This window comes from Quercus lobata, chromosome 7 (genome assembly GCF_001633185.2).
Source record: "Quercus lobata isolate SW786 chromosome 7, ValleyOak3.0 Primary Assembly, whole genome shotgun sequence".
Classification (NCBI taxonomy): domain Eukaryota; kingdom Viridiplantae; phylum Streptophyta; class Magnoliopsida; order Fagales; family Fagaceae; genus Quercus; species Quercus lobata.
Window position 1 is genome coordinate 11,565,757 of NC_044910.1, and position 22,811 is coordinate 11,588,567.

The 22,811-nt window shown below is 38.1% G+C and overlaps 1 protein-coding gene and 1 long non-coding RNA gene across 2 annotated transcripts; one reads left to right on the forward strand and one right to left on the reverse strand.

The window, feature by feature from the left end:
* The first annotated feature begins 3,850 nt into the window (after nucleotides 1-3,850).
* Nucleotides 3,851-8,012, forward strand: LOC115954228 (3-oxoacyl-[acyl-carrier-protein] reductase FabG-like). Its single transcript, XM_031072139.1, has 3 exons — nucleotides 3,851-4,225; nucleotides 6,691-6,920; nucleotides 7,624-8,012. The coding sequence occupies exons 1-3, from the start codon at nucleotides 3,895-3,897 to the stop codon at nucleotides 7,900-7,902; spliced, it is 840 nt and encodes a 279-aa protein (XP_030927999.1). The 5' UTR covers nucleotides 3,851-3,894; the 3' UTR covers nucleotides 7,903-8,012.
* Nucleotides 8,013-17,494: 9,482 nt separating this feature from the next.
* On the reverse strand, nucleotides 17,495-20,261 carry LOC115951198. The gene is made up of 3 exons (XR_004083248.1): nucleotides 20,066-20,261; nucleotides 19,100-19,162; nucleotides 17,495-17,821 (listed from the first exon to the last, which is right to left on the reverse strand). It is a non-coding gene; the product is annotated as an uncharacterized LOC115951198 (long non-coding RNA).
* Between the last annotated feature and the right edge of the window lie 2,550 nt (nucleotides 20,262-22,811).

Consider the following 22,811-nt stretch of genomic DNA (forward strand, 5'->3'; position numbering starts at 1 on the left):
GGTTGATTGTTGGCAATTTTGTGATTGATTTGGTGAAGAAAGTTATTATTGAGAAGAAAGTACCAGAATTCTTGAATAGGACTCACACTGCCCTCATTTTAAAGATTCAAGGATCGGAGACATTGGGCAACTATAGACCTATTAGTTTATGTAATACAGTCTATAAAGTGATAATGAAGATTATTGTTGCCAGACTTGGGCCTTATTTGGAGAAGTTTATATCCCCTCTTCAAACTGCCTTTGTGCCGAGGAGGAAAGGCATTGATAATGCAATTATAGTGCATGAAATTGTACACACCCTTAGAAAAAAGAAGGGGAAAGTGGGATATATGGCCATTAAAGTGGACTTAGAGAAAGCGTATGATAAGCTTGAGTGGAGCTTTATAAGAGGCATGCTTATTAGAGCCAATTTGCCCGCTGATCTGATTGATATCATTATGAGTTGCGTGTCAACAGTTTCGACCCTAATTTTGGTTAATCTAGAAGCATTGGATCCCATTTATCCATCGAGAGGGATTAGGCAAGGAGACCCACTCTTCCTGTACTTGTTTATCTTGTGCATGGACTTCCTTGGTCAACTTATTCAAGAAAAATACGAGGCAAAAATGTGACAACCTGTTAAGGCTTCTCAAAGTGGGTCAGCTTTTTTGCATTTATTCTTTGCGAATGACTTAGTTTTATTCGGGAAGGCAGGTGGGATGAATAGTTTTATTCGGGAAGGTAGGTGGGATGAATTGTGTTGCTATTAGAGATGTTCTTGGTGAATTTTGTAGCATGTCAGGGCAATCAGTGAGCATTACCAAGTTAAGAGTGTATTTCTCTCCTAATGTGGATAGGGATACAAGAGAATCACTATGTGATATTCTTGAGTTTGCATCCACGCCCTCTCTTGGCAAATACCTTGGGTTTCCCATCAAGCATCCGGGTACCACCACTCATGAATTTAATTTTATCTTGGATAGAGTCAAGCAAAAGTTGTTGGGATGAAAAGCTAACATGCTGTCCTTAGCTGGTCGGGATGTTTTGATTCAAGCTTCCTTGGCAACAATTCCTTCTTATGTCATGCAAGGCACTTATTTACCAGAAAGAATTTTGGATGGCATAGACCAGGTTAATGAAATTTTTTTGCAGGGTTCATTAGAGACTACGAGAAAAATTCATTGGGTTGGCTGGCAGAAAGTACCAAAACCTAAAGAAGAAGGTGGGCTGGGTTTGCAAGAGGCGAAGGGTAGAAACATTGCACTCCTTGCCAAGTTGAATTGGAGGTTTCATACAGAAGATGGTGCTTTATGGGTGCAAGTGCTGAAAAGAAAATATTGCAGCAATAGGAGATTAAATGCTGTTAATATGGATAGATTGCCTTGTTCCAAGATTTGGAGAGCCGTTAAAAAGGGTAGGGAAGCTTTTAACAAAGGCAGCATGTGGATGGTTCATAGAGGCAGTACACTCATCTTTTGGTTGGGCAACTGGACATGTAAAGGTCCTATCCGTAGCCTTATTCATGGCCCTTTAACCCGTGAAGCAAGCCAATGGAAGATTAAAGATGTATTGACGAATGGAGGATGGGATTGGAATCGAATTCCCCTTGAGTTTACACCTGAAATTAAATTGATCATCCAAGCCATTCCTATTTCTTTAGTGGGGAGGTAGGGATAATATAGCTTAGAAGGGTAATGCAAGAGGCATGTTTGATCTCAAAAGTGCCTACTCCTTTGCTAGAGAGGTGGATGGTGTGGGTATTATAGATGCTGGCAGGATATGGAAATTAGAGACACTCCCTAAAATTAAGACTTTCTTATGGAGATGTGTTCACAGTAGCATAGGAGTTAAAACTTGCCTTATTATGAGAGGATTTGTGGATGAAGAAGGGTATCCCATCTGCCAAAGAGAACCGAAAACCATATTGCATGCCCTTAGAGCTTGTCCAAGGGTAAAGCAAATTTGGGTTTAGCTGGGTGTGAAGGAAACAAGTAGTGAATTTTGGAGGAGTAATCTACATAATTGGCTGCAAAACAATGGGAAAGTGAGCTGCAGTCTTATACAAGGGAAGCCACCATGGAGAATCATGTTCAATTTTGCTGTGTGGAGCATTTGGAAGAGTAGAAATTCTTTTGCCTTTAATAGGAAGAGTCCAAATCCGAACCTGTATAGGGAGATTTACAACCAAGCTGCAGAGTATATGTATTGTGTCACTTCACCACGAAACCTAGTCTACAAAATTAGCAAGAGAATCCGGTGGGAGAAATCTCCAATAGGGTGGAAAAAATTGAACACTGATGGCTCGGTTATAGGGTGTATGGAGCAGACTGGATGAGGAGGAGTAGTTAGGGATGAGCAGGGGAATTGGGTTGTAGGTTTCATAAGATATGTAGGAGCAACTAATAGTTTTGCTGTTGAACTTTGGGGGCTTAGGGATGGTCTTATGTTGTGCTGTAGCTTGAATATCCCCTGCCTTATTGTTGAGATAGATGCCAAAGTGGTTGTGGATGTCTTTCAAAATTCTAATTATGTAAATCATATAATATCTCCCATTTTGGATGATTGTAGGATAACCAGATTTCAGCAAGTTCAAGTTAAACACTGGTGCGCTGATCTGATGGCTAGACTAGGGGCTGATCAAGAGCTAGATTACATTTTGTTTTCAAGTCCACATGGCGAGTTGTGACACGAAATTGTGCACAAAATTGTGTCCTGACCATTACTCAAAAAAGAAAGCTGTACCTGTACTTGACTAGAAATAAAATAAGATTTGCAAAGAAAAGCTGCTAGCTTCCACTTTTTTCTTTCTATCACGTTTTTTCTTGTATCATTCACTTTCATTCATTTGTTATGATTGTACAATGGGACAGATAATGTACAATGAGACAGATAATGAGTAGTAGAGAGAAAATGATGTTACGCGATGAGCAGTAGAGAGAAAATAATGGTTCATGTAATAGTGATGGATGTAACGGGTCACAAGTTAGCCGGGTCGAGTTGGTCCACAAAAAAAAACGGACGGGTTGTGGGTTGACCTGTTTTTTTATTTCAGTAAAAAAATTCTAGTTCAGGTCGGGTTAAAATGTGACAATTCGGGTCGGGTCAATAAATTTTTGCCCGTTTTGCCATGTCTAAGGGTAGACAATCAATTATAATCTATCAAATTTGTTGTTTATGAGAGTTGTAAAAAGTGTGTAGAAGTGTGTATACAAATGTGAGTAATTCTAATATCACAAAAAACACCATAATTTTTGTCATAATTATCCTACATGATAGACCATGAATAACTACTCGTTAGTTTTAGAATTTATCACAATATGCTACATATGACAATTGTGACAAGTGTGTGTACTAACATGAGTAATTCTAGGTTTTTTATTTTATTTTATTTATTTAATTTTTTGAGAGAGATTCAACCTATAGCGTTCACTTTTGATGATAGCTCTTTATCATCAGACTAAGACATCAATCAGTTTTTAGTGTAGGTGAGGATTGAACCCAGATCTCTTATTCAACTATCAAAGCCTTTATCGATTGAGTTACCAGTTAAGTAATTCTAGCTAGTAGAACATAAATTATCATAATTTTTATCACAACTATCATATGAAATACACTGTAGTTGAACGCATGTGACTTTCAATTGCACGTTCTCTAAAGCTGTGTTTTTTTTTTTTGTCCTTAGCATTTTCCTTTTTCGTGGTACTAGCTAGAAGTTTTGGTTTTGGCTCCAAAAAGCTCCAGTTACATTATTTCAATTCTCACTCATTGCATCTTTCTACATTCTTAAAACGGTAATAAGTAAATTCTCCTAATGCTTTTAAAAATCTTAAACCGTTCAGTATTAAAACAACAACTACACTGACAGCAAAGTTTGGTGATAACTGATAACTAGAGAAAACCAACAGAGTCACAGAAATGGCAGCATTGGCGTTGGAGGAATGGGGAGAACTAGAGGGAAAAGTGGTGATGGTGACTGGGGCTTCATCAGGCCTTGGCTTTGGCTTCTGTCTTGACCTCGCTAAAGCTGGCTGCAAGATCATTGCCGCTGCTCGACGTGTCGATCGACTCCAATCACTCTGTCATCAAATCAATCACCTCTCTTCTTCTTCTTCTTCAGGGTCCCCAGGGGCTGTGGCTGTGGAGCTCGACCTCACTGCCGATGGACCCACCATCGAGAAGTCTGTACAGAAGGCTTGGGATGTGTTTGGCCATATCCACGCCCTAGTCAATAATGCCGGATTTCGAGGTACGTAGGAATATGTTTGATCCTACTTTGTTAGGTAGGAATTGTGCAACCACGAGCGTAGTTAGGATTTATTACTTGGAAAGCTGATATTATGTATTTATATGTTAGTCATAATTCATAAATATATTGTATACAAAATGAACAAAATCAAATTATGACAATAATTTCTTGACTCAAATAATTGTACAAATATTATCTAATTTGCTATAAACAGGCACCAAAAAAACATTTAAAAAAAATCTTGAATCTTTTATAGATGTTATATCAATGTTTCATTCAATAGAATTCATCCATTATCAATTTTATAGGATATGACAACCTAAATTCTCTCCTAGAAATAAATCAATGTTAGCACAACGTATTACACACCTAAGTCCAAAAGTAAAAGACAAAAAAATAAATCTGAGATGATGGTGATGACAGAAAATTTTATTGATGAGAAAAAGATTAATTTTTTGGGGCAAAAAAATTGAAAAAACTCTTGAAGTTCAAGCAGTGCACAATGCACTTTCACAATTTAACACACAAAGAAGCTAGGAACACAGTGCATACTTTTGTATACATATAAGAAAATAAAAGGTAAGGACACATGGTGCCTAGGGATTTATTGAGTTTTAGTAAAAGTGTGTGGATGTAGAAACTAATATAAAAGCTAACAGTAGAGGCTCTATTAAATTTATAAACCATCATACAGAGGATTTCAAAGTTTTGGGGGGCCATGTTACACGTCACACATACCTTCGCTCTTTCGAGCGAGTTGTACTGATTGTGAAGTAACGACTATCTCTAAAGCCAATAATCAAACATAAATTTTAGGACCAAACTGTTTTTATCATCATTTGCCACAGCTATTAAACGTGCCTATGATAAGCGGAGAAAAAAATAATGGTTCAATTAAAAGTGACGGTCAATCAATCATAATTTATTTAATAGGATAGTTGTGAAAAACAAATATGGTTAAGATTGTGGCTCTAAAATAACTCATAATCAAATACTCCTTTGACTATATGGGGCTTGAGTCACCAAATAAAAAAAGCTAGTAAATTGTAATAAAACTCACATTATATATATATATATATATGGTTTTTTTTTGAGGAAGATATATATATATATGGTTAATGGGTGTTTTTACGGTATTTATTAATGAATTATTTTAGAAAATATTTAATACTATGTTTATGAGAAATATTTTATGGGAAATATAAAAAGTCACCTAAAAGGTTAATTATTTTTTTCATTTCTCATAAAAAGTCTATAAAAATATTTCATAAACTAATATCCTACATCTGATATTGTTGGGACTAAGCTTTGTTGTTGTTGTTGATGACTGCAATTTATTTAAAAAAAAAAAAAAAAAACTCAATCCTAAGTAATGCACTTTAAACACTTGATAACCGGATCCATTAAAATATAATAATTTTGCTTATTTATCCTAGTTCTTTGGTGGGTCAGTGAGGCCAAAAGTCAACATTGCAGAGTAGTATTAGCTATCCTTAATCCTTATATACAATGATTGTTGATCTCATTGGGGTGTTTGAGGGTTGAATGGTAGAACTGTGAATCTGTGCAAGCTTGCCTTTTCTGCTACTATTTACCATATTTTGACTTCAAAAAATTGCCAGATCTATAATGGTTAAGTGAAGTCTTAGCTGTTCAAGGCAATTAGAGATGATGTTTGTGCTTGTGTTGAAAGTTATCAATAGTTTCTCAATGGCTGCCTGTCCGATTGTGTTCTTGGATTGATTGCTTATTCTGTAGGTTTGGAATGAAAGTGGAGGTTGCCCCATGTTTGTCACTGGCAAATACCGATAGTCCAAAAAACTTAAGTTAGTAGGAAATAGTAAATTTAATCATTTAATCTAATGCTCTCTCAAGCACGAGGCTAAACTACTCTTATTAAATGGGGCCAAAGAAATTTTTTTAAAATGAGAGATATGGTGGAAACGTGGACTAAACCCAAGACCTGTATACCATGGTAAATTACTAACAGCCCCAAAAGCTTAACTTATTAAGAAATTATGAATTTTATCATTTAATCTAATAGTCACTAGTAAGCTGTTGCTCATTTTTTTACTCTCTAAATGAGGCGCAGTCTGCTCTTCTATTTCTAGTTTAAAGCCCTTTTACTCCTAGCTTCTTATTCTTTAAACACCTTGTACATGATTTTCACATGTGACTTCATTGTCTTGCTCATAAAGGTGAACGTTGTGTATATTTAAGGTAATCACACAGGAATGAAGTCAAATGGAAAAGTGTGATTTAGATGGCTTGGTTGGATCATCCCACAGTTGATTATTTAAGACTTACATCTTTGAGTTTTCACTTTTCATTCTTGAATTCACAAGATCAGTTGTGCATCTTGGAGTGTATTGTTAACATTGGATGTCAACCTGTCTGTTTTCGTTATTTGATTGTTGAAGGTTATTGCTGATACATATTTCTAACTCTTATGTGATGTACATTAGGTAATGTGAGATCTCCATTAGAATTGTCTGAGGAGGAATGGAATCAGGCTTTCAAAACAAATTTAACAGGAGCCTGGTTGGTGTCAAAATACATCTGCATACGCATGCGCGATGCAGAGCAGGGAGGATCAATCATAAACATATCTTCTATTGCTGGTCTTGACCGTGGGCTATTGCCTGGAGGTGTGGCCTATGATTCTTCAAAGGCAGGCCTAAACACCTTGACAAAGGTAATGTTGATTGCCATGCAACTCTTCCAAAATATAGGGGTAATACCATTGTCATGTTTTGTAATTGTTTGGAAACAAAATAATTACTATAAGATGAAAAATCGTAATAGAAAAAGAAAAAGTTCACTTCAATTATTTCAACAATTGGAAAACAAATGTATGCTTCTTTTTTACCATTTGGAGACAAAAAAAAAATAAAAGAGTAAAGAACCAATTTCCAAGAGAGGAAGCTAGATAGTAGACACACAAATGAAGACTAGAGATTCTCTTCAGGTAAGGCATTTTCAACTGCAAGTCCTAAAGATTTTCACATTAATCCCCTTTGGAATTGTGTGTCAGAACAGACATAATTACCATCATACTGTATTTTCATGAAATTGGGACAGGTGTACTATGTCCGCTGACTGTTTGCCTAGATGTCTTTTTCTGTAACTATATGATGAACACATCAAAAACTTAATATTTATGGAATACCCTGCACTTATTTGGAGCTAAGAGCCAGTCTCTTTTAAGTCTTTGCCCATAGGAAATTTATTCTTATCAATTATCAGACTCAGACTAGTTTGTCTTTTATTTCAACGTTTGTGCCTCCTACTTTTATATAAGAGTGCTGCATAATATATGTGTGTGTTGTGTTGTGTTGTGTTGATTTTGTTCTTCTTGTCACTATTTTTCCATATAATGATGGTTCTACTTATAACAGGTCATGGCCCTGGAATTGGGTATATACAAAATTAGAGTGAATTCTATATCACCTGGCCTTTTCAAATCTGAAATTACTCAAGGTCTTATGCAAAGAGATTGGCTGCGTAATGTGGAAAGGAAAACCGTCCCTCTAAGAGAGTATGGCACCTCAGATCCCGCATTGACATCACTTGTTCGATACTTGGTACACGACTCTTCTGAATATGTTTCGGGCAACATTTTCATTGTTGATGCTGGTGCCACCTTACCAGGTGTCCCTATTTACTCTTCCCTTTAAAGCCATGTAATGTAATGAGATAGAACCGTCGTATTTTTTTGGTTTCGAATTTTCCATCTGTGGCACTTATTTATGATCACCATAAGGGTGGTGTAGAGTTTTATGTTATATTCGTTTAGTTTTTTGTTACATTTATTAGATTATTACCAAAAAAAAAAAAAAAAAAAAAAAAAAAAAAACCTGTTCCACGTCATTCAGAGGGCAAGGATGTATTTGCTATGATTAATTGAAATGAACTATACCTCTTCATTTTTTGGGATATGATACCCACTTAAATCTAAACCATTAATTCAATTGTGTTTTGATCTTGACCATTCATTTATTTTAAGTGGATACTAGTAACCGGTAAAACAGGTAACATATATAAACAAAAAATCAAAAACAAAAAACAAATCAGACTCTTCTCCTACGCTTCTCGCTTATCTTTGCTCCTCTTCTATGCTTCTGTCTCATCTCTTGCTTATTTCATCTCACTTCTCTTCCAAACCAACCACAAGAAACCCAGTGGCTACTAAACAAAACCCTATGGATGACCCACGAAAGAAGAAATAGGGTTATTCAATTCCATCCCCGGCCAAACCAACCACAAGAACCCAGACGGCTAACCCACCAAAGAAGCTAGGTTCTTCAATTTCAGCCGCTTAACTATCAATGCATGAGATATATGTAAGTTGTCTTAATTTTTATTCATCGTTACTAATCCAAGTTGAGCTTATCGATTGATTTAGGGTTTTTTTTTTTTTTTTTAATAGGAGCTAGATTTGGGTGTTGTTTGCTAACTTTGTTAAGAAAGTTGATTTGGAATTTCCTCCTATTTGGTACTAACTGACACGGGTGTGTTTGAATACTGCTTATTTTGTTAAAAATTAAAAACTTATAGCTGAAAACAATGAAAAAAGTAGTTTTTGGTTACTGTTCAATCCCCAAACATTGTACATTTGCCTTAATGCACTGTTCATTTTCCATGAACAGTGCAAGAGGCACTGGTAAAAAAGAAAGAAAAAAAAGAGAGGCAAAAACGCAGATGTGTGAGTTTTCATCCGTATCCAAATGGATACTAAGTGTATTCACCAAACAAATTTAATTACTTACATGTAATTTATGTTTCACTCCAAGATGTCTCTCTTAACTCTTCGCATTCTCTTAAACCTCTGTATCTACCTTTTCCTTTAGTACAAAATTTGAATTCACAAAATATCAATGGGGTTTTATGGGATTGTCTATGGATTTCTGTATTTCTATGAGTTATTGTTTGTGGCTTTGTCTCTGTAAGGACTCAATTTGTAATGACCCCAAAATTATATTGGGTTCGCACGTAAGAAGGCCCAAACAATATAATTTGTAGAGCGTGGGTTTGAAAGGCTAGGCCTTGGTCATCGGGTGATGGTTAGTCAGGGTTTCCATAGTGATTTGCACGAGGATGAACTTGACGCGTATAATAATAATCTATTCCGGTACGTTATAGGTGGCTCTGGTCCTTAAACCCCATCCAAGGAGATTCATCTCCTTATTATTCTCTCCTTTTTTAGGACTCCCTCGTCTGGAAGCCCCCCTTTTTTGGCGCACAAGTCTTTACATTATATAGCCCTTCTCGGTTGATCCTAACCCTCCACCTGTTTATCAGGTAGGTTCCTATTCGAATACCTGTCCCATCAGCCGCCTCCCCTTGCTTTTTGTTAGTTGCACTAACCGAAGCCACACTGTTCAGGCGTCTTTTCTCATTAATATGGGTAGGACGTTTGTGGGCACATTCAACGCGGAGGTGACGTATTTACCTTGAACCACCCCCACTCTGTACCCCCATGTGAGCCCCATTATACTCGCCTCTTCCTCTGAGGGCGTTTTGGAGGCAGCCTTCGACGAGATGTCGCTTTTCCCTTTAAAGTCTTGGGATGCCGAGGACAGGGTCATCCTCGACTGTGTCTCTAGGCTATTTGGCCTTTCCCTACTCGTCCTCAGCAACTACTCTCCTCAGCATGGGCCCTGGGCCTTAGTGGAGAGTGGGCCGGGTCGTAAGTTCTCTGGCCCCACAATAGCCCCTCAAAATCCTGCTATCCGGCTCCTTGGACGGATATGAGGGTTTTGATGACATCAGACGTCTGTCAATGCTTGCCAATCCTTATCACCTATCTGTTCCCGAGACTTTTCGTTTGCCCGAGACACATTCTTGGAGTCTTTGGAAGGTGAAACGTGTCCTCATTAAATGCGGGCGGCTCTGTGCTTCCCACGTTCAACGGTGTGATGGAGATCCAACAGTGGATATTTCCTTGCCTTTATGGGCGGGAAAATTCGTGCAGTTACTTTCGATGAGAGGCATAAATGATTTTTGGAACTGATTTGTCTCTTCAGTTTTGCACTTAAGAGTTCTAGCGCATATACCCTGGGTTCATCTGAACTTTCGTCCAAACTCAAGTCTATCTCCAGCACAAAAAGCCTGTCTGAGGCACTTTTCCTCTTTTCTGTAAGTTCTCTGCCTTCGTTAACTCGTGCTTTTTCTTTTCTGGGTTTATTTTTCTCTTGTTCCCTTCCTTCTCCCGTCATTGGTTGAGTTTGTTCAGTAACTCTTAGAGATGGTTAAATTGAGATTGAGGAAATTGGTTGATAGTGAAGAGGCGATGGAAAAGTTCATCGCCGATTATAAGATTCCCCCCAACGTGAGTCTGAGGCACTGTAAGATGGGGGAGTGGCACCTTCTGAGAAGGACGGGCGAGGTGGTAATTCCTGTTCTCGCCTTCGTAGAGGGAGGTTTGAGAATCCCCATGGGGCCGGTAACGAGGGGTTACCTTTGGCACTTCTGATTAGCCCCCACCTAGTGCACCAGCAACATATTTAGGATTCTAGGTTGTGTGGATGCCTTAAACGAAAAGATGGGGCTAAGATTGACCCAAGATGACATGAATTGGTGCTATAATCTCCAAAATTTGAAGGAAAAATCCTATTATATGAAGACGAGAGACGAGAGGGTTCGACTAATCCAATGCCTCCCTGATTCCAACATGGGGTTAAACAAGGACTTCCTTATCGTATCCGGTGAATGGCATGATAGCTTTCCATGCCCAATGGTGGAGGGAGAACCAGGTATGGTATAGAGAATGGAAGGGCACCGGTCCTTTGCACCATTTTAATTTGATGTGGTTCAGTTACTAACCACGTGCATGTCTTTTTCTTGCAGATCCAAACGCTTTTCACATACACTTTCACCAAGTTAATCGGGTGGACTTGGAGACTGTTCTTCAAGCGGCAGTTTTCGTAAATGACGAGGATGGTCAAGTCAGAGCTGCTCACAAAATCTTAGGGTATGCTTCCCTTCAGAAGTCATTTGCCGACCTAAGGCACGTGATCAACGCTAGCCATCCTCGGCTTCCAAAAATTACCGTAGTCGAATCAGGATTTTTAATCTCCGAAGGATCTTCTGTCTCAGAGGGCATCCCATTGGTGGACCTCTCCCCATCTCACCAAGCAGCGGAGGACGAAGGCGAGTTGGGTCAGTCCAAGGAGGGATTTGGGGTATTTGACCTAGCCGACCAATCCGAGGATCCTTTTGGTGATCTAGGTGACCCAGCCTTGTCCGAAGCGGAACTGTTATCAATGGGGACATCCTCCCGAGCCGAGATGGGACTTAAGAGAAAGCCCCCGACCAGCTTACTCGACCTCCTTGAGGGTCAACCGGGGAAGGGTGCGCAGGGAAAACCGCAGTCCAGTGTTCCATCTCCACCACCTCAGCCCAGACCATCCAGATTAGGTTATCCTCCACTAAGTTGCAGCCACAATCTCTCTGCCCCAAATTTCCTGCTCCTCCTCAATCAGCTCTACCTCCTCGGCTGGAGCCCACTGACTCAAAGAGAAAGAGGAGTCCCAAAGGGAAGGAACCCATGGATGAGGGAAAGTCCCAATCCTCTTAGGAGAGTGATGAGACCTCGCGAGCCCAAAAACAGCTAAAGATTGGGCACCAAATTAAGGGGAAAGGGACTGAGACCCAATCCACTCAAGGCAAGGGGAAAGGGATCGAAGCCCAATCTGCGCCGAGTGCTTGGCTTCCCGCCCCCATGCTCCACGGGGAGCCATTACTGGAAACCGCGTCCATGAGGGACCTTGGAGACGGCGAGGGCAGTTATGTGGCCGACGCATTAGGGAGAACCATGTTGCTTCCCACTGATGTGGCAGAACTGAAGAACATGAGGATGCAGGAGGTTTTCCTCAGCGTAAAAAGGCACTTGTGCATGGTAAACTCTGGAAACCTAAAATTCTATTAACTCTTGTTCCCGGACTTTCACTCATGATGTATTTATCTCATTTGACAGGCTCTCCAGACCACCTATAGGATGGAGGAGGAAGTTAATAAGCAGAGTAAGGCCGCCGAGACTGAACGTGCCAAACGCATAGATGCTGCGCGGACCTTCAAAGCCTCCGAGAATGACCTTGCAAAGGCTAGGGAGGATTTAAAGGAGGCTATCCGAGAAAGGGATAGTGCCTTGGTGGGTTTAAATGGCACCCAAAAACAGGCCGAGGAACAGACAAAACGTCTACTCGAGGCCGAAGATCAATTGCAGATAGCCAAGGAGCAGATCAGTGATTTGAAGAAAAAACTAATCATGGCAGAGAATGCTAAGGGCGTGGCGGAGTTTGCCCGGGACGAAGTCGTGAGGGCCAAGTAGGAGGCTGAGTTTGCCAGAAACGAGGCTGAAGCTGCTAGGGATAAGGCCGAGGAGGAGGGTTACGATACGGGGGTAGCTGAAACCCAAGCCTCCCTTAAAGCCCAAATTCCCGGAGTGTGCAGGCTATACTGCTCCCAGGTTTGGGAAGAGGCCTTAAAACTAGCTGGGGTGGATGCGTTGTCTGATCTGTGGAAGGCGGAGAGCATATTTTATCCTCCAACCATCTGTGAGGTCGCCTCCGCTAGCTCCGAGGCTGTGAGCAATCAACACAAGGCAGGGGTTACTCAGTCAGAAGCTGCACAGATCAGCGTCCCTCTTGGCGAGTCGCTTGAAGGGGAAGATTTTCATGATGTGATAGAAGCACCTGAAAGTAGGAATCTCGAGATGCCCAAAGAGGGTGCCGAGCCTACAATCAGCGCTCAGATCCCTGATGCCGAAGAGCCAGCCATCCTCGCTCTGCCCCTACAGGCAATTCCCCTTACTGAGGTCCCCAAGAGTATCGAAACCGACCCTGCTCAGCCTTCCCAAAAAGGGGATGTCCCCCTGGGCCTCGAGACTAGTTCTGCTCTGCCTTCCGAGGACGTGGACAAGACGACATCGAAGAAGTAGCAACCCTGGCCGTCCTTTGAATTTGTTTCCTACTTAATTACTTGACTCGTTTCTCTTTTGTTTTGAAAACATTTTAGTTTGATGGTAGTTGAACTTATTAACCATGTATCTGAAATTCTTTTCTTTCTTTAAATTACATGCTGGTTGCCCTTGCTGATGCTTACTATTGTTGTAGATCTCTTGATTTTTGTACTAGTTATCCTAACATATATGAATGGTTGTACATACGATATATTTGGGATCATATCCGGGAACTCTGACTTACTCACACCAATAGGATGTTGAATTCGTGTTCGAGTCTACTCCAGTGGAGATATAGGCATCATCCGAGATGTCCTGTATGTTGTTAGGACCAACTTGGTATCCAGATTTCCTTTAGTAGTTGGTTTCCCCATAGGTTTGAGTCCGAGGACCATGCAATACCTTGGTTCTGTCCAAAACTTAGATTTTAAGTAGTTGGTTTCCTCATAGGCTTGAGTCCGAGAACCATGCAATACCTTGGTTCTGTCCAAAACTTAGATTTTACTAAGTAGTTGGTTTCCCCATAGGTTTGAGTCCGAGGACCATGCAATACCTTGGTTCTGTCCAAAACTTAGTTTTTTAAGTAGTTGGTTTCCCCATAGGTTTGAGTCCGAGGACCATGCAATACTTTGGTTCTGTCCAAAACTTAGTTTTTTAAGTAGTTGGTTTCCCCATAGGTTTGAGTCCGAGGACCATGCAATACCTTGGTTCTGTCAAAAACTTGGTTTTTTAAGTAGTTGGTTTCCCCATAGGTTTGAGTTCGAGGACCATGCAATACCTTGGTTCTGTCCAAAACTTGGTTTTTTAAGTAGTTGGTTTCCCTATAGGTTTGAGTCCGAAGACCATGCAATACCTTGGTTCTGTCCAAAACTTAGATTTTACTAAGTAGTTGGTTTCCCCATAGGTTTGAGTTTGAGGACCATGCAATACCTTGGTTCTGTCCAAAACTTAGTTTTTTAAGTAGTTGGTTTCCCCATAGATTTAAGTCCGAGGATCATGCAATACCTTGGTTCTGTCCAAAACTTGATTTTTTAAGTAGTTGGGGAGATTAGTCTCTCGGCCAAGGTGTGGGACATTGGTTTGGGGGGACTAGCTCCTCAGTCAAGCCCCTAGAACCATCCGTGCTATTGGCGCTTCGAAGCGTAGCCCCTAATGGAAAAACGTAGCCCCTAATGGAACTTTATGTTAGGGCACTACAACGGGCTGCTGGAAGTGATGGGGGGGACCTTCTCGACCCACTGCCTGTGCCAACACATAAACCTTCCCCACAGACGGCGCCAATTGTAAGGACTCAATTTGTAACAACCCCAAAATTATATTAGGTTCACATGTAAGAAGGCCCAAATAATATAATTTGTAGAGCATGGGTTTGAAAGGCTAGGCCTTGGTCATCGGGTGATGGTTAGTCAGGGTTTCCATAGTGATTTGCACGAGGATGAACCTGACGCGTATAATAATAATCTATTCTGGTACGTTATGGTGGCTCCGGTCTTTAAACCCCGTCCAAGGTGCTTCATCTCCTTATTATTCTCTCCTTTTTTAGGACTCCCTCATCTGGAAGCCCCCTTTTTTGGGCGCACAAGTCTTTACATTATATAGCCCTTCTCGGTTGATCCTGACCCTCCACCTGTTTATCAGGCAGGTTCCTATTCGAATACTTGTCCCATTAGCTGCCTCCCCCTGCTTTTTGTTAGTTGTACTAACCGAAACTACATTGTTCAGGCGTCTTTTCTCATTAATATGGCTAGGACGTTTGTGGGCGTATTCAATGCGGAGGTGACATATTTACCTTGAACCACCCCCACTCTGTACCCCCATGTGGGCCCCATTCTACTCGCCTCTTCCTTTGGAGGCGTTTTGGAGGCAACCTTCGACGAGATGTCGCTTTTCCCTTTGAAGTCTTAGGATGCCGAGGACATGGTCATCCTCGGCTGTGTCTCTAGGCTATTTGGCATTTCCCTACTCGTCCTCGGCAACTACCCTCCTCGGCACGGGCCCTGGGCCTTAGTGGAGAGTGGGCCGGGTCGTAAGTTCTCTGGCCCCACAGTCTCCATTTTGTTTTTATTTTTGTATTTGGGTTGTGTGGGTTTAGTTTGGATTTGTCTATCTAGGTCTGTATTTATTGGTAAAGCTGGGACTTGGGAATGGCAATGTTGTTGATTTTTTTTTTTTGGGAGTTATATATGAGATTTAGAGAATTGGGTTGGTTTATTTGTGTTAAGGAATTGTTAGATTTTTTTTATAATGTTTTTAGAGTTCAATGTTGGATTAATTGGAAATGCAAATTAAGTGTTTGATGAAATGAATTTGTGAGCTATGTGTAATTTATTGACTGAGATGACTTTGATATCTTTCTCCATTTACAATGGTTACTGGGTTCTCAGAAGTATTTTGTTTGTCTAAGCTAGGTGGTTGCTTGTGTTTTGTTTGAGCTGGGCATGATTATTCTACTTCGATCATGTATTTTCTTAACAGGAAAATTTTACCTCTGTCAATTAAGCTTTTGTTTTAAATTTTTTATCCAAACTGAAATTAGGTTGAATATATATATTTTCTGTGAATGGTTCTGACTTGTGAATGAATGAAAGTTAATTTTTAGTACTATATGTATTGGCTATAGCTTGTTAATAGTGGTAGATTTTCTTCTCTAGAAACAATCCTTAGCTAGACTATAGGCAACTAACATTTCTCCGACGCATGGCATGGATTCCTCATTGTCTATTGTTTCCTCCTTGCACTCTCACTTTTCTCTAGCCACTTCATTGTGCAAACTCTAAGTGTGACCTTCTTGGTCTACGTGTTTATCATAACCATATGCCTTATCTCACTTGCTACCCTAGAGGTGCAATGGGCTGGTATTGGATTAGAAGAGTGGTGGAGGAATGAAAATTTTTGGCTCATTTCTGGTACTAGTGCTCACTTGGTTGTTGTGGTACAAGGCCTAATCAAAGTGATTGCAGGGATTGATATATCTTTCACATTGACTTCTAAGTCAGCAGGAGAGGACATTGAGGACATTCATGCAGACTTGTACCTTGTGAAGTGATTGCAGGATTAACATACTCTATCTACTGCATGTAATGTATTGATTTCTATAATTTTTAAAATTCATAGGGTATTATTGTTTAGACCTTTTTACCCTTCCTTTCCCATGATATTCATTTCCTAGTGAAAACTTTGCTTGAAAGAGGATTATCTTACAAGTGAGAAACCCACTGAAAATAGCATTACTCATTTTGTTTTAACTTTTTCATTATTTAGTCAAGTTTCATAATCTAGAATCTTTTAAATATTTTTCGAAACTTGAGCGAATTGCAATGTAGTCTTCTATATTCAATTATTGTAGTTTAATGGTTTAATGATGCTATTTGGTGTATTTAACAGTTTACTGGTAGGATTAGCACCTTGCTTTCTAGTTGCTAAAACTGAAGAAATCTAGTCTCTCCAAGTAACTTCAATGAAAAAAACTATTATGCACACACTTATATGTGAACTTGTCTTTTGATGTGATTAATATTGTCTTTTGATGTGCTTATCATGTTGTGGGTATAGATTGTTAGCTATTATTATTATTATTTTTTGTTGAGTAAATAGTAATACTTATTAGAACACACATGAAAATAGTAACATTAGTGTTTTAAACCGGGTTTATAAAACATTACTAACTAGAGTACAACTATTATTAAATATAAGTTTATCACTAATACAATCATCACATAATGTCCTGCTTTTTATTTTATTTTTTCCCCTTTCCTTTGTTTTATTGTCCAATTTATTTATTTAAGTTAACTCATTGCTATATCAAAAAAAAAAAAAAAAGTTAACTCATTGCTTCTTTTTTTTCTCCTTAGAAAAATACAAAAGCATGTGATATAAAAACAAAGTTATTGAAATTGAAGGACATTGAGATCATGTGTGGGAGGGATAGAGCTATTGGTGTTGGTGCAAAATATATGGACGATTCAGTTGAAGTTATGATTAAGGAAGGAGAAAAGTGATGAATTCTCCTATTGCACAACGACATGTCAACATTTGTTATCAATAAGTTATATAATTGAGTTTTGCCAAAGAAAAAAGAGTAGAAAAGATCCACTTCGAAACAGTTTTTTAGTTTGAGATTTTGAATGTTGTTAAAAAAAACCCATGTATTTTGGGTACTCTCTCTCTCTAAAATATTTTAGTTGGCAAGAGTTGGAAAGATATTTTTTTAGTTGGCTATTGTCACGCCCCAAACCCGATACCCGGATTTGTAACCATGACCGGCATGCTAATATCAAGCTTAAACCTGATATTAACAAGAACCAACTTAACTTTTTCCAAAACCTTTACAAAAGCTTCCCTCTTTCTTTTCATTCTTGTTTCTTTACTTAAATGATATAACTTTCCACTTGATATTTAGAGCATCTACATTGTACCTCAAAGGATAACACAATCCACCAATTATTCAAATTCTAAATTTCACATAATACATCTCTTAATACTTTAAGGTACACACTTTCATTATATCTTAAAATACACCATACTACAAATCTAAACATCAAATTGCTAGTTTAGGATCTATACATATAAAACTAAAATTAGCTCATTCCAAAACTCGACTAAGGCTCCCTCTACTCCAACATAAAACCTGCTAACTGAAAGAGTGGAAGGGATGAGCTACACAGCTCAATAAAGGTAAGATATATGAGAAATTAATAAGGATGCATGTAAATCAGATCATTTCATTCTATGAATATTCGAATAGGAGAACAACTTTTCATGCATAGTATTTTATACTATTCATAATAATAACTTATATGCTTTTTATAAGTAAATAATTGTCCCCCCTTTTCTTATTAGAATAATATTACCAAAACTTTTCGGATTTTATCTCTTTCATTTCTTACAAATTCACCAAATGTAATATTGATTGTTTAAAATCAATATATATGCATTCTCATTACAAAATAATCATTTTAACTTAAATCAGATAATCAACAACTTTGTATTAAACTAGAAACATCTTGATCCAATAAGAAAACCTTTCTTTATAAACTTCTTCCCGAAAAATATTATAACTTTCATAGTCATAAAACTTAACATTTCATAAAGAACAGGTATCTGATAACTTTTAAACATAAACTTGTACTTTTATTAGAAGCTTTTTCTTTATATTACAACAGAATTTCAGAAACTTTTATCATTAATGAACAGTTTTTCTTTTCATCAGAAACTTCTTCTTGCCATGAGAGCTTTTAGTTTTCACAATGCATTTAAACAAAATAATTCCCTCATGATTAATAACATAACATAGCTGTTCATAACATATTGGTTAGTCCATATCTAATAAGTCTGTACAGAAAAGGCCTCATCACATTTGGGTGACCTCGTGTGCATGATATTGTCCTCTTTGAGAGGCCTGATGACACATCTCCTCAAGGTTTTATTCCTCCCCACCATCTGTACACATTGGGGAGAAGGCCTTGTTCAGATTAGAGTTACGGGCAACCCCATTTCCTGTACTTTAAATGGTCTAGAGTTATGGGCAACCCCATTTACTCTACTTTAAATGGCCAAACATATAACATTTTTCCATGGAAAGCCAGTAGTTAACCCCTACTGGCCGAGTTCAGATCACTAAATGACATAACCCGAAAACCTTTCATACTCATGCGTCATATTGAAATTTCTTATTTTACATAACATTTCATAATAATAGCATTTCCATTCTTTTCTTTAAACATCATGTTCGTGGAAATTATTAATGGCATCAATATGCTTAAATCATATATATAAGGTTTCGAAAGCTCACGAACATATCTTTGTCAGAATAATGATTATATGTCATATCTCAAATCAAAAACCTTTTAGTGCATAATATACTTTAAAATAACCTCATGACTTACCAAATACCCATATAACTTATCCCTTACCTGAAAGTAGAGTAACCGAGAGCCTACAGTCGAAGGAGCTTAGACCCGGGGAACTGGTAACACCTAAACCAAATATCAAAGTTTATTACTCACTATCAATTATTCCTTATCATAACTTATACATTCATCTCAAAGCCTATCTCTTAAAATCTAGGAATTCCTAATCCTACCTCAATGAGGTTCCCATAAATTACAAAATACATTCATCAGACAATATGATGTAACTAATCATAGAGAAATCAATTCATAAAATTTAAATATGATCATAACATACCAAAGGACGAGCATATTAAATTATAGCTCAAAACATTCACCCAAACTTGAGAATTAAATCCACAAAGTCAGGTGTAGCATATGTTGTTCACTGCTCATTACAGCAGCGTATGCTCATTTGTAAAATACAAATGGGCTGTCCATACACATCCAAATGTCATGAAATTTTACAGAACTACTCCCCTTATGTCCAGTATATACCATAAAAATTTTGGAGTCAAAGCATAAACCCATGATTTACTAAAAATCACGCAAGATAGTATACTCAAATCTGTCCTGACAGAATTTCTTGCAACTTACAAATTAAACCATTATTTTTATGTTCATCCAAATGCTGTGAGACTACTTCCATAACAATCATGTGTGTCTTAGAATTCATAAAAACTACTCCTAGCATCCTAATACAAAAATATGATTTAATACATATTTTTTCTTGTTGTAAACATCAAATCTGTCACAGAGACAGCTTCAGTACATATTCTTACAAAATCATCAACAAATAGCAATAGACCTTAATTTCATTTGGGTATTTTTATACCCATTATATACATATTAAAATATGTTAATAAGCATTCAATTGATCACAATATCATCAAACTTTCAAATCACTAAAACAGAATCATAGTTCAGCATCTAAAATCAGGATAAAGGATAAAGAGGTAGAAATAAACAAATGAAGTTTTGATTACTTACCCCCAAACTTTGAAGCTGAAATTTTAGTGTTAACCTTTTAATTTCTTCTTTAGAGAGGGATATTTTGTTTTGGTGAGAGAGGGAATGCTGCTGTGTAAGAGCAAAGAGAGAAGAAAAACAAAATAAAGAAAAAGGAGTAGAGAAAGACGGCTGGACTTTCTATCTGGTGCAACCAAAAAGATGAGATAAGGAGAAGACTTTTGGGGCAGCAAAAAGGGGATAAGAGATGGGGACTTTGGGTGGAATATGTGTGGTGATTAGGAAAAATTTCACCACCCACTTTTCCAACTTTCTTGCATTCACACTCACACTTTTCTACAAAGAATAATATCATATTACACACACACACACACACACACACACATATATATATATATATATATCCTTACCTTTATAAAGTTATATCCATCACATTAAAAGAGGATATATGTTTTAATTACTTTGAGAGAGTATGAAGAAGAAATAGGATGGAGTCTTGTCTTTCTTTCAAAGTGTGGACCCATGGGTTTGACAAAAGGGACTTAAGAGAGTTCCTAGCACTTTCCTTAAGAGAAAAGAGAGTAAAGTTAGAGGTGAGAATTCTGGTTTTGCATGGACTAGTGGAAATGGAGAGGCTTCTTGGATGTTTGTCTTGACAAAAGTCAAGGAAGAAGTGAGGTGGAGCTTGGTGATTGCATGGCCAACCAAGTCTTGGTCTTTGGGTTGTCAACATGCATGAAACTTTGGCATTATGTGTTGAATTCTCATTGGTTGTATGTGGGTGAAATTTCTACTATACTATCTCATGCATCATGCTTAATTAAAATACCAACTATGTATATAATAACTTCACCCACTTAATATAGTTTTGTAGCTAAATATATATTTATAATACAAATAGTCATTTATAATCTTTACAATTCTTATTCAATGACATTATAAAATAATATGTTTATTAAATACTCTTATATTAATTTTTGTAAGTGGCTTAAAATATTAATAATGCTTAACCATTTAAACACATAGTTTAATTATAAAAATTGGGTCAGGGTGTTACAGCTATGATGGAAGATATTTAGTTATTATCTTGTCAATTGGTGTATCAATGGCCTCTTTGTTTTGAATTTTGTGTTAAAAACACATATTTTGGATACTTTATCATCTCTCTTGATATGATGAAGGACAACCACACTATTTCAATAGAACAATTAAAGAACCATAGAATCAAGAATAAACCCTAGGAGTCAGCACCTAAGGGTTGCTTGGAGTCAGCACCAAGCAAACTGGAGTTGGCACCAGTGTAAAATGAAACACAATATTTTTATAATTCTCAAAAACTGTCTTGCAATAATCAGAAAAAGTGCTTAAATAGCTAATATTACAACTATGTGTTTTGTTGGCTTTAATTTCGTGCCAAATTTGATTGTAATTTTGTTCAATCTTTTGTACCCTGTATTTTATGTGGGATTTATTTGTAAGGGTTGTGTGTGAGAGAGAGAGAGAGAGTGTGTGTGAAGACTCAAGGCAAATTGAAGACTGAAGTGTTTTCGCAGATAGCTCGCGAGTAAGCATCCCGCGAAGTGATGCATGTGCCCTGCACATGACTGGAATGTGAAGAGTCAGGATAGGATGGAGACAACTGTGTTTTGCGAGTGTCTCGCGGGTAAGGCATTCCCATGAGATACCTCGAAACATTTCGTTTTGCCAGACTATCATTTCTGATACACACTTTCTATGCCTACATTATTTATACCCACATTACCCACAGATGTTGAGGAGTAATTCTGAGAGAAAACCCTAGCCATAAACCTTGAAAGTTAGAGATTGTTATACCCACAATTCTCTACACAAATTGCTCGTGGATTTTCCTTAACTCCTACCTCTCCATTTCCATACCATTGAGAGGTTGATAGCCCAAACACTTACCACACCCTTTCAGAGTGTTCGGTGAGGTTTTGGTGCTACTGGAAAGCATTGGAAGAAGCTAGGCTTTGGCAGATGCAATCGGACGTATTGCGGGATCCGAAAAGCTAGACAAGACACGGTTCCGAGAAGTCTTGTTGGAGTAGGAGCTTGGAGGGCTTAAGTGCATCGGGTAGATTAGGCTTGGAGGGTCTCTTGCTAACCCATGTATCCCAATTGATTATCTAGTGGATCGATTACCACTTGGAGGGCTGCGGAGAGGTTTTTCGCTGAGTTCTTCGGTTTCCTGTTAGATAACACATCAGCGTGTTATCTTGTGTTTGCATTCTTCTTCCCTACTTTTTTAACTTTCATATTACTGTTGTGGTTTATTGAATATGGCTTAGAGTAGTTTATTTGTTTATCCGTTTGCATTTACTCTATTCCGCATTTAGTATAAGTTAGAGTAAAATCTATTGAGCCGTAATTTTGAATTGGGGTTCTAAACAACTCTTGTATTTTTAACACATTTTTGAGCATTCACTAACAATAAGATGCATAAAAAAACCCTAATTATTAAATGCTCGAGCTTGCTTAATCTCAAGCCCAATTACTAACATGCTCCATCAATAAGGCCACAGGTTGGGGCGTCTTCTTTTTGCTCTTCCTCCCATAAATGTGTATAATTGAAGGATTCTACCTTGTGTCCGCACCATGATATATAACTTTTTAGTAGTTAAGAACTTTGAAACAATTTTTTAGTTTGAGTTTGTTGAGGTCTAAAAAGGATCATAGTGAAGGAAGCCCAAAAGAATAAGTCAAGCCCAAAAGAATAAGTCAAGCCCAAAAGGAAAAATCAAGCTAA

Bases quoted from the DNA above. Each gene is read 5' to 3' on its own strand.
- LOC115954228 (XM_031072139.1), top strand. From the start codon at position 3,895: ATGGCAGCATTGGCGTTGGAGGAATGGGGAGAACTAGAGGGAAAAGTG. The intron at 4,226-6,690 runs GTACGTAGGAAT...GATGTACATTAG, and splicing joins CAATAATGCCGGATTTCGAG to GTAATGTGAGATCTCCATTA. The intron at 6,921-7,623 runs GTAATGTTGATT...TACTTATAACAG, and splicing joins GCCTAAACACCTTGACAAAG to GTCATGGCCCTGGAATTGGG.